Source organism: Sus scrofa, chromosome 5, assembly GCF_054392235.1.
Source record: "Sus scrofa isolate SSC_HxYL_T2T_F1_AM1 chromosome 5, Sscrofa_HxYL_maternal_Yorkshire_Landrace_v2.0, whole genome shotgun sequence".
Taxonomy (NCBI): Eukaryota; Metazoa; Chordata; class Mammalia; order Artiodactyla; family Suidae; genus Sus; species Sus scrofa.
In genome coordinates, this window is record NC_139387.1 from 34,285,443 (window position 1) to 34,298,114 (window position 12,672).

Consider the following 12,672-nt stretch of genomic DNA (forward strand, 5'->3'; position numbering starts at 1 on the left):
CCCAAAGCCTGGCTCTCCTTGCCCCGCAGCTTTGGGTCTATGACCTGTGGTGCCTTGATGTTCTCACCTGTAAAATGGGGCTCATGACAGCCAGTCCCTAAAAGCATCGAGCAAGCACCCTACCAGTGTCAGCTATGATTTAGGCCAATATCTGCGTTTTCTTTGTGCCTTAAGAATAGACCCCCCTCCCCTTCACTTGACTTGCCAGTTTCTAAAACTGATGACTGGCATGCTGTCGGGAAAAATGTATCCCTTTCTTTTTCCCTCTCACTGGGGAGTAAGCTCACAAGGGCCTGACATTCCCTGGACGGCAGACAATTGAATTTGCTGACCAGCCGCCATGATGTCAAGCCTTAAGTCAACAGAGGCTAATGACTGCGCTGGGAAAAAACAACACCTTGAGTCCTCAATGACGGTTTAAGAAGCCCTGGGAACTTGGGGCTTGCCACTCACCCGCATCCTCTTTTGAAGCCCGCGTGATGTGCTGTGGCAACAGGTCACCTCTGAACCATTTGTCAGAAGAGGCCACACAATGTAAGCTCTAACGTTGTGCTCTTTGTGTGTTCCAGGAGGAGACTGAAGAGACATCCTCACAGGAGTCTGCGGAAGAGGATTAGGGGGCGCCAACATTCAATTTCTACCTCAGCAGCAGTTGAATCTTTTGAAGGGAGAAGACACTGCAGTGACCACTTTTACTCTCTATCGCCATGGTCTTTCCACTTTCATCTGGGGGGTGGGGGAGCGGGGTGGGGGAGGGGCGGGGGTGGGGGGGGAGAAGTCACATAACCTTGAAAAGGACTATATTAATCACCTTCTTTGTAATCCCTTCACAGTCCCAGGTTTAGTGAAAAACTGCTGTAAACACAGGGGACACAGTTTAACAATGCAACTTTTAATTACTGTTTTCTTTTCCCTTAACCTACTAATAGTTTGTGGATCTGATAAGCAGGAGTGGGTGGGTGAGAAAGACTCCGAATCGGGTTTAGTCAATCACTGCACTGCATCCAGACCAGAAACATGTCACCCGCAAAAGTGTGACATCGGGCATTCCTCTCGGCAAGGCGCGCGGTGGGAAAACGCCGCCCGCCTCAGACACCACCCAGCCCGCTCACAGTAGTGAAGCTTCTGTGTAGAACACCAAAGATAGGACTAGATACTACTCTCTTTCTCATATAACCTTGTAGACACTTACTTGATGATGTTTTTATTTTTACCTTTATTTCTAAGTGAGACGAAATGCTGATGTATCCTTTCATCCAGCTAACAAACCAGAAAAGGTGATGTTCACTTTTCAAAAAGGGAAGTAAGCAAACTCAGATTGCCAACTCCTTTATTTATGGATGCCACACATATCAGCAGGAGTAATAAATTTACTCACAGCCCTCGGGTTGTTTTTTTTTTTTTTTTTTTTTTTTCTTCAGGAACACTTATCTGGGTAAAATCTACTTCCTACAGAGCCACATGCCTTTTAGCAATAAATCACACTTGTCAGCCTCCAAGCATTTTAAGGAACCTAGACAAGTAAACGTATCCTCTTTGTGATGTAATGAAAAGGTACAACAGAATAATGCATTGATGAATTTACCTGGATTATGAGGTGGGAGGAGCGAAATCTAAATTTCTTTTGCTGTTGTTATACTACAATTTCAAGAACAACAACAACAATGACAAAAAAGCAGGCTCTCTCTGTCTCTCTCTCTCTTTCTTTCTTTCTCTCTGTCTCTCTCTCTCCATTGTGTATCAGTTTCCGTGAAAGACCTAAATACCACTTACCTCAAATGAAGCTTATGTGTTACTTCAGGTAATACGTTTTGACATAGGATGGTTGGCTGAGGTGCTTTACTTTGACTTCAGGGCACCATCTCTTCATTCAAACTGCACTTTTAGCCAGAGATGCAATACATCCCCACTGCTCAATACTACCTCTGAATGTTACAATGAATTTACAGTTTAGTACTTATTACATGCTGCTATACACAAGCAATGCAAGAAAAAACCCTAACGGGTAGGTGATAACTCATCATCTACGGTTCTTTTTGTACACTTAGTTACAGTTAAAGAAGCAGTCTCCTTACTGTGTTTCAGCATGGCTATGTATTTTTTTTCTATGATTTTTTTTAATTAAAATTTTACAAATACTTGTTTCAGCTTCTCTGCTAGATTTTCTCCATTAACTTGAATTTTTTTTTTTTTTAACCAAGTCGCTCCTAGGTTCTTAAGGATAATTTTCCTCCATCACACTACACATCACACAAAATTTGACGGTAATGTTTAAATATTACCCTCCAAGTTTGTACCTCACATGAATGGTTTAAGGAAATGGACTAATTGACTTGCAAAGACCTACCTCCAGACTTCAAAAGGAATGAACTTGTTACTTGCAGCATTCATTTTTGTCAATGTTTGAAATAGTTCAGACTGCAGCTAACCTTCATCAAAACTATTTTTGTAAAAGGCTTTTGATAGAAAGGAACACGTTTTTACATACTTTTTGCAAAGAAATCAAATAAAGCCAACCTTCAAAGAAACTTGAAGCTTTGTAGGTGAGATGCAGCAAGCTCAGCTTTTGCATGATGCAATCAAAATATGTGTTTTGAAGATTAGTTGACTATGAGAAAATGCTTGACAAATATTTTCATGTATTTTACACAAATGTGATTTTTGTACTATGTCTCAACCAGATTTATTTTAAGGCTTCTTATGTAGAGTTTTTATTCCTTTCTCTTCTAGTGAGTGTGCTGACTTTTTAACATGGTATTATCAACTGGGCCAAGAGGTAGCTTCTCATGACGGCTTGTGTCAGTCTGGCTTTTAGTACTGATGCCAAATGAAACTTAAAACCATCTCTCTTTCCAGCCGCTTCAGGGAGGTAGTTTCAAAGGCCACATACCTCTCTGAGACCGGCAGATTGATCACTGATGTGAATCACCAAAGGAGCTATGGAGAGAATGAAAACTCAACATTACTCTTAACTGTGTATTAAATAAGCAAAGAAACAGTGGCTCATAAAAATAAAAAGCCCCATTCCATGTCTTGGGGTGGGCCTTTTGAAACCTCGTTGGCCAGCTCATAAAACTGCAACGGTTGCTCGGGTTGGCCAAACTCAGAGCACCCAGTGATTTCCATCTCTGATGAAGTTACTCTTTTATTTTCTATACGTTGAACAATCAAAACACACTACTACCTCTTAAGCCCCAGTATACCTCATTTTTCATACTGAAAAAAAAAAAAAGCTTGTGGCCAATGGAACAGTAAGAACATCATAAAATTTTTATATATATAGTTTATTTTTGTGGGAGATAAATTTTATAGGACTGTTCTTTGCTGTTGTTGGTCTCGGGCTAAGTAAGACTGGACATTTAACTTTTCTACCATTTCTGCAAGTGAGGTGTGTTTGCAGGAGAAAAGTATCAAGACGTCGAACTGCAGTTGACTTTCTCCCTGTTTCTTTGCGTGTCTTCTAACTTTGTTCTTCATGTAGAGGTGCTGTCTATGATTGTACTTTGAATCGCTTGCTTGTTGAAAATATTCCTCTAGTGGATTATCACTGTCTGTTCTGCACAATAAACATAACAGCCTCTGTGATCCCCATGTGTTTTGATTCCTACTCTTTGTCATGACTCCATTAAATGAGTAATAAAGTTTGGTCAAAACAGGTCAAGAAGAGAGACATTCACAAGTCATTTTGTTGCCTCCTCTCTGCAGATCATGCACCCACACCTCTACACACACTGCCATAAAGTTTTAAAGTCCAGTCCGTCCTCTGCGGGTTCCAAATCCACAGATTCAACCAACCACGGATTCCCAAGAGCTGAATATATTAAGTCATTTCATATAAGGGACTTGAGCATCCTCGGATTTTAGTATTGGCAGGGGGGTCCTGGAGCTGATACCCTGCAGATACAGAGGGAATACTGTTTTATACTTCTTTTTTTTTTTTTTTAATTTTCCCACTGTACAGCAAGGGGGTCAGGTTATCCTTACATGTATACATTGCAATTACAGTTTTTTCCCCCACCCTTTCTTCTGTTGCAACATGATGTTTTATACTTCTTCTTCTTTTTTTTTTTTTTTTCTTTTTAGGGCTGAATCCGAGGCATATGGAAGTTCCCAGGGTAAGGGGTGGAACTGGAGCTACAGCAGCAGGCCTACACCACAGCCACAGCAACGCCAGATCCGAACCGCATCTGCAACCTACACACAGTTCACGGCAATGCCAGATCCTTAACCCACTGAGCAAGGCCGGGGATTGAACCCGCATCCTCATGGATACTAGTTGGGCTCGTTACCGCTGAGCCACGACAGGAACTTCCTATATTGTACTTAGGTCAACTGTCCTAAGTTCCCTTTTTCACAGTCTGGCATTTAACTCTACAATGACGACCTTAAATGATATGTAAAGGAGGAATAGGCTATAGTTTAAAACCAGAGAGCTTCCACTGAAGGCCCACACCTGTAATGTTTGTAAGGGGAGTAACAGCTATATCAGTTATCTTTGAATTAACATCTGTAGAGGTCCAACAGTGTGGTGAAAAGAATAAGGAATGAAAGCTACAAAGTGTCTACTGAATAGGAAACTTTTCATTCTATAAAACCCATTAGCAGAGTCAGAATTATTCCACCACGTTCAAGATCATCTTTACACCTCTGTTGCTGATTATGAATAAATCCCGGATTTTTAAAAGCTAAATCCTCTGGGTTGTGCTGCCACCATTGTCACTAAAACTCTCTTTGGTTAGCTTCTTAGGAAGAACTTGCTTGTTTTAAGAAACATCCTGTCAGGAAATTTATTGTCAAATTTACTACTTCATTGCTTCGTTTATTTTCACAGCCTATATTTTGTAGGTGTCCACTTTGTGCTTAAATCCCAGAACAAGAGGCCTTTCAAAATATCATCTCCCGGGGGGTGGGGGGGAATGATGCAGGTGCAGAAATACAGGCAGCATGCAAAAAGAACCAATAGGAGTTTCCCTTATGGCTCAGTGGTTAAGGAACCCGACTAGTATCCATGAGGACACGGGTTCGATCCCTGGCCTCGATCAGTGGGTTAAGGATCCAGTGTTGCCATGAGCTGTGGTGTAGGTCACAGACGCAGCTTGGATCTGGCATTGCTGTGGCTGTGGTGTAGGCTGGCGGCTACAGCTCCAATTCCACCTCTAGCCTGGGAACCTCCATATGCCGCAGGTACAACCCTAAAAAAAAGGACAAAAAGACAAAAAAAGAAAAAGAACCAAGTAAATTGTTCAGGCAACAAGTTGGACGAATTCAGGGGAGGAATAGCCATCTCCTCTGAGATGGCTCATTAGTTCAGCCTAATAATAGACAGCCCAAATGTATTTAAAATAACCCACAGTAAGTCTCTTCATTATTATTAATATAGAAAGCACATAAGAAGAAATTACTTCTTGAAAATGAAAATAAACAAACCCCAGAGAATCTTTGGCTTGAATAAGAAAGGACATAGTATATCCAGCATAGGATAAGTAGATAAATAGGGTTAAATTTTTACCATATTTTAGAGCTGATGTTCACTAAATGATCTCTGAATTAGGTTTTCTTGTCTTTTTAGAAAAGTTAAAGTATTGGTTGCACACAAGTAGTACACTTATGAAAGTTCTCATGTGAAGAAATCTCTTAAGTTTGGACCTATGTTCAAGGAGGTGTCCCCCAAAAATCAGCCAATGCATTCAAATGTGAGAGGAGCCTCTAATATGTACTGGATGTCATTTGGGGCAGTAAAGGTCAATCAGACTTCATCCTTGCCTCCCGAGAGCCAAGACTTCTCATGAGGGAGCTGGACTCAAGGGAGAGCTGTGAAAATAGAACCTTACTGGGTGCCCCCAAAAGTGGCCGGAGGCACCATGAACTCTCTGCCAATACCAGAGACAAACTGCAGGTCCCCTCACAAAAGGACTCAGAGAGGGATCTTGGAGCTGCAGGGACAGTGAGTCCCAGCCAAGGTAGCCTTTGTAAGGGTGGGGGTGGGGACATTCTAACAGGGCTGGGGGTGCTCAACTCTGGTGAATTCAGGAATTTTAAGTGGTGTAGGTGTCTGGGCAGTACCAGAAGGAATGACATTCCCGTCAGTGGGACATGTTGCAAACCAAGACTGTAGATTAGTGAACGGAACTTCAGAAAAGGGAAACAAGCAGAAGCCCAAGAGAGGGGATGAGGGCAGGATGGATGCACTTCTTATCAAGCTTTATTTACATAAGATGACTGTTTATTGAATAAGAGTAATTCTAAAAGTTAGGCAAGGCCATCCTGGAACAATCACTCTTCAGATCTAAGAAATCTGTCCTGAAAGGGGAAGAGAAGTTGAAAAAAAATCAAAATTACTTGTGAATTATGGAATGCAGATAGATGAGGACCAGAGTCAAAAGACAATGGTGGAATACACCAATGGAGTATTACTCAGCCATTAAAAGGAACAAAATACCAGCATTTTTAGCAACATGGATGGACCTAGAAATTATCATGCTAAGTCAAGTCAGCCATGCAATGAGACACCAACATCAAATGCTTTCACTGACATGTGGAATCTGAAAAAAGGACAGGCTGAACTTCATTGCAGAACAGATGCTGACTCACAGACATTGAAAAACTTATGGTCTCCGGAGGAAACATTTTGGGGGTTGGGGGGATGTACTTGGGTTGTGGGATGGAAATCCTGTGAAATTGGATTGTGATGATCATTATACAACTACAGATGTGATAAATTCATTTGAGTAATAAAAAAAATAAATAGAGAAAAAAAAAAAAGGCAATGATGGAAGTCTGCCCCTGGAGTCTGAGTTAAGCCATCTGTAAACCTGGCAATCTGCTCTCTTCCTTGGGGAGGTGGGATATGGCTGCCGGATGACCCTCTGCCTGGCTCTCCGCTCCTCCCTCCTCATCCTCTGCATTCAGGGCTCTGTCCATGCTACGCCAGCCCTGTTCCATCCTACTCTCACACCAAATCCCAGGAAGAGCCTATGGGAAAACACCCCTTGTCAGTGAGCAGAACTCCACTTTGCTTCCAGTTTACAAGAGTTGGGTTCTTGTCTTCCGCCTCAGGCCTGACTCCCAATCTTAATAACCGCCTCCACCCCATTCCTCCAGGGGTAGTCCCTGCCTTACTCCTGCCAACCTCCCTGGACACTGATCTTCCCCCTGTACTTCAGCCAACCCCATGTGATCTGTTAGTTGCATCTTCTCTCATCTGATTAGCTATTCCTTCATGTCCAGATTCCACCTGTTTTGTGGCCGCCCTGATCCTAGATTAAGCATATGTTCCTGGAACAACATTTGAAGATGCTTCAATGCCAGAACCTGGTTGGGAAGTGTGTGTGTAGGGGTACCTACCTAGGGGATAACTTCCTTCCTCGTGGGAAGGAAAATAGTAGATGCAGATCTAGCCCTAGTGGTCTGCTTCCTCTGAGAAGCCAGAGAGGTGGGAGGAGAGCAGATTCCTGTAAAGCAGTGCTACTACTTTCTCCCAAGTTCTTGAGATCTCAGAAGCTCCAGTGTCCTTCCAAGCCATGTCCCTGACTTGAGTGTCAGCCATGTCACAGAAGACTCTAAGGAAAAGAGTCGCCATTTAAGCAGCAGCATCACTCCAAGAGATGCAGGTAGTTCGACCCCCTCACAAAGGTAGTGATGACCAGGGACACAGGACAAGACGTCCTGTTGCCTCTTATGATGCAAAAGGTGTAGACTCCGGAACTGGACCACCTGGATTTGAATCCTAGCTCTGCCACTAACTAGCAAGTCACACAACATTTCCAGGATCAATTTTTTCATTTTTATATAGAATAATAATGGCATCTACCAAAAACATTGTCATGAGGATTAACTATGTCAATATATGTGAAATGCTGAAAGTCACTTGTCACATGGAAGGTGCTATACAAGACTGGCTGTTGTTTTTGTTATCTGGCCTCTGGCTGCAGAATGCGCTTAAAGCCAGCATGTTTTCCTCTAGTTTCTACCATTATTTAATCTTTGCACACTGAGCTATCCGCAGACCGTGGTCAAAAAGGTATCAAGGTTTGCAAACTCCATTTTGGTTGTACATTCCGTGCATGGAAATCATTAATATAGATACAGACTCTTCTTTCCCATTGTGGTTTGCATTGTGTGTGAGCTTGCTGAATTTGGTTACTAAAAGGAATCGCCCCTGAAAAATCAGCAAAATGCAAATTGCCTCCATTACAGTGACAATCTTTGCGGTCCATGATGCTCTGTGGCTTCATTTGCTTGTGGGGACTGTCACCTTGTGCCATGTAGTCCAGCACTCAGTCCTCAGCCCCGGCTGCCCCGGGCTCCTGACTTTGTTCTTGGTTGGAAGTATCACAGTGTTGGAGGAGGGTGCTTCTCTGTGTCTTTCTCCTCCTGGATTATAGCACCCAACTCTGGTTCTTCCTTCAGGTTCCAGCCTCCAGCTGTAGCTCCCCTGCTTAAAGAGGCTAAATGAAAGGCATTTCTGCACCCAGTTTTTGCCCCTCACCTTCCCATTAGCATCCTTCAGGCCATCTAACTGTGCTCTTCGGCCTAATCCTCTTCCACTCAACTATGTATCCCCTTAGATCTCCCTTTGGTCACCTAAGGATACTACTCTCCTCCTACCAGTCAGGGATAACTGACTACTTAGTGGAATAGAAGAGAAAAAAGAGAGTAAGCAAGATTTCTCCTGTTTGCAATTTTCCCTGATGACTCAACTGGTGGTGTGGGGAAGAGCCAGCCACGTGGATACATGAAATGGGTAATGGTCCAAAGAAAAATCAAATGCACATCCAGAAAAGAAAAGGGACACAGGAGACAGGAAGAGCAGCAGCTGCCTATTCCGGTGGTACCACCAGTAGGGCTCACCGAATAACCAGAAAGGGAGGTGAGAGCATTGTGAGCAAGGGCCCCTCAAGTCACGTGTATTTTATCATCAACATGAATGGAAGTGATACCCTAAGAGCTGCCAATTGGGCAGGGGACTTCACAAGAAGCAGCAAGAAAAAAAATCTCATCTTAAGGTGCCAAGATATTGCTGTTTCCTACCATTGCACAATTTTAGCCTATCTTGACTGGAACAAATAATGACAGTTCTTTTGGCATCTTCATTTTTCACTTCCAAAGGACTTTCACAATTTTTTTTAAGTGAAGTACATAACTGATTTACAATGATTCAGGTATACAGCAAAGTGATTCAGAGACATAGATATATAAATTATATATATTATACATTTTGTATATAATATAAAGTATATATATGTTACATATATAAATAAATTTTCAGATTCTTTTCCCTTATAGCTTATTACAAAATATTGAGTATACTATACAATAGGTCCTTGTTGTTTATCTGTTTTATGTACAGTAGTGTATATCTGTTAATCCCAAATTCCCAATTCATCCCTCCCCCCTTTCCCCTTTGGTAACTGTAAATTTGTTTTCTGTCTGTGAGTCTATTTCTGCTTTGTAGGTAAGTTCATTTGTATCATTTTCTTAGATTCCACATATAGGCGATATCATATGATATTTGTCTCTCTCTGCCTGATTTACTTCCCTTAGTATGACAATCTGTAGGTCCATCCACGCTGCTGCAAATGGCATTCATTATTTCATACTTTCTATAGCTGAGTAATATTCCACTGTATACAGGTACCACATCTTCCATAGCTGTTCATCTTTTGGTGGACATTTATGTTGCTTCCATGTCTTGGCTATTGTAAACAGTACTGCAGTGAACATTGGGGTACATATATCTTTTCTAGATATATGCCTAGAAGTAGGATTGCTGGATCGTATGGTAACTCTATTGTTAATTTTTTAAGGAGCTTCCATACTGTTCTCCATAGTAGCTGCACCAATCTACATTCCCACCAATAGTGTAAGAGGGTTCCCTTTCCAGCATTTATTATTTGTAGACTTTTTGATGATGGACATTCTGGCCTGTGTAAGGTGGTACCTCACGGCAGTTTTGACTTGCATTTCTCTAATAATTAGCAATGTTGAGCATATTTTCATGCCTGTTGGTCATTTGTATGTCTTCTTTGGAGAAATATCTATTTAGGTTTTCTGCCCATTTTTTTTTTAATTGGGTTGTTTGTTTTTTTCACTCACAAGTTTTATTTCTTTTCATCTTCAGCACCATACTGGGTGATATAGCAAGTATTATTATTATATTTTCTTTACAAGTAGGCTAACTGAGGCTCAGAGAACAAAGGTGACCGGCTTGAGAGACAGAACTAGTACATGGCAGGGCCATAAGTCCCCAACTCTAGTTCCACATTGTCTTTTCTAGACTACTGTACATCTGTAGACTGTCCTACAAACGGCTGCTTGGTATAAACCTTCTCTTGCGTGCGCATCCCTGACATATTAGTTCTAGCTTCCCAGACCCAAATTCAGCTTTGCAAAAATGGTTTTCCAATAGACCATCATTACAGCACCCTCATTCCATTTATCAGTCCAAGAATAGAGTTCCGGAGTCTACACACAGGAACACTAACAGATTTAAGGGATTAACTGAACTGTAGCAAGCAAGCTGGTTGTGGGACCCAGGACCTTCTGTGAGGCCATCAGTCTAAAGTCCCATTCTTTTTTTTTTTTTTTCCTTAAAGGCCGCACTCATGGCATATGGAAGTTCCCAGGCTAGGGGTCAAATTCGAGCAGTAGCCCCCGGCCTACACCACAGCCACAGCGATGCCAGATCCGAGCAGCATCTGCGACCTACACCACAGCTCACGGCAACACCAGATCCTTAACCCACTGAGCAAGACCAGGGATCGAACCCTTAAACTCATGGATACTAGTCAGGTTCGTTACCACTGAACCACCGCGGGAACTCCTACTAAAGTCCTATTCTTTTATCTTTATTATTAGTATTATTATCATTTTTGTCTTTTCAGGGCTGCACCCATGGCATATGGAGGTTCCCAGGATAGGGGTTGAATTGGAGCTGTAGCTGCCGGCCTACATCACAGCCACAGCAACACAGGATCCGATTCACATCTGCAACCTACACTACAGCTCACTGCAATGCCAGATCCTTAACACTGAGCAAGGCCAGGGATCGAACCTGTGTCTTCATGGATGCTAGTCAGATTTGTTTCCACTGAGCCATGATGGGAACGCCTATTCTTTTATCTTTAGTTTAATCACCAAATCTGTAGGCTCAGAAAAGCTCCCAGTGGCCTAACTAAGACACTTGGCAGGCTGATATATGGTCATTATTTATTATAATGGGATACATTTGGCCATAAAACAATTATATGCAGCCTAATCCCCAGCCACTTTAATACTGTCATGAAAAATAAAGCCTGCAATTCAACCAGCTAATGAAAATGTGAAACTTTCACAAATCCACGGGTAGATTGCACTGCCCGTCCATCGACTGCCAACGCCCTGTTTCCAAAACTAAGAAATTCAAATACCTCTTGAACATGGCTGCTTTCTCTCCATCTCTGTTGCCACTTCTGCAGGCCAAGCCACTATCACCTCTTTACACTCTGGCTGGGTGGTCTCACCCCACCTCAATTCTTTGTCTACCCTCAGCATGTATGATCTTTCTAAAAACACAGCGCTGATCACAACTCTTAACGCTCTCAGATAAAATTCAGAATCTCTCCAATGCCCTCAATCGAATGGCGTGGTCTGGCTCCTGCTTTCTCTTCCAGCCTGAGCTCTCATCAGCTTTCTGCATTTGGTGCCACCCCCTTCTCCCACCTCACTGGCCTTTCTAGGAGGGCTTCGAATGCACCATTCTGGGCTCTATAATTTTGAGCCCCTTCTCCCAGGCTCTAGGACCCTCTGCCTGGAATTCTTTCTCTTCTCCTGGCTCCTCTTCCGCAAACCTCCTCCTCTTCCTTCAAGTTTCAGTTTAACTATTACTCTAGGGGACCTTCTCTGCCTTTCGTCCCACCTTCACCCTCCACACAGTCAGATCCTCTATATTCTCCTGGAGCACCCTGGATTTCTCCCTGGTAGCAATTCCTGCAATCATCAAGAATCTTTGTGCAACGCGCCCCAGAGGATGCTGAGGCAAGATCTGCCTTACCACCTTTTTTGTTAAGGGTCTCACCCGTGGCATATGGATGTTCCCAGGCTAGGGGTCGAATTGGAGCTGTAGCTGCCAGCCTACACCACAGCCACAGCAATGGGATATGAACTGCATCTGCGACCTACACAATAGCTCATGGCAATGCCCGATCCCCAACCCACTAAGCAAGGCCAGGGATCGAACCCACATCCTCATGGATCCTAGTTGGATTCGTTTCCACTACACCACAACAGGAACTCCCTCTCTTGCCACCTTTGCCTCCCTCGTACCTGGCGCGGTGGCTTGCCCTAGTGGCCCCTCCAAAAATGGGTGAATGAATTATTGAGTCAGGCATGAGGAGTCTCCACTGCCCCATCTGCTCAGGGAGCAGAGCTGAGGCTGAGCAGACAGCCCAGTGGAGAGTGACAGTTCTCATATAGCCTTTTCCCTGACCTCTCCTGCCCTCTGGGCCCCCACGGACCTTCGTTCAGGCCTCATTTTCCTCCCCTATGCAGAGTCCTGCACCCCAAACCTCTCTCCCGGTTGCCTCCTGATCACTCCCTTAACACATCCTAGATAGTCTCTCCTCGGCTCCATTTCTGTTGATCCAGCTTTTGCCAGTGTGTTCATTTTGAAAACAAACAAACAACAACTGGTAA

The 12,672-nt window shown here is 43.1% G+C and overlaps 1 protein-coding gene across 1 annotated transcript in view; it reads left to right on the top strand.

The window, feature by feature from the left end:
- Positions 1–3,661, top strand: part of HMGA2 (high mobility group AT-hook 2) — a 144,715-nt gene extending 141,054 nt beyond the window's left edge. Inside the window, exon 5 of the mRNA XM_005663957.4 lies at positions 570–3,661. Within this exon, the coding sequence (XP_005664014.1) occupies positions 570–617 (48 nt within the window). The 3' untranslated portion in view covers positions 618–3,661. The remainder of the gene's footprint in view (positions 1–569) is intronic.
- The last annotated feature ends 9,011 nt before the right edge of the window (positions 3,662–12,672 follow it).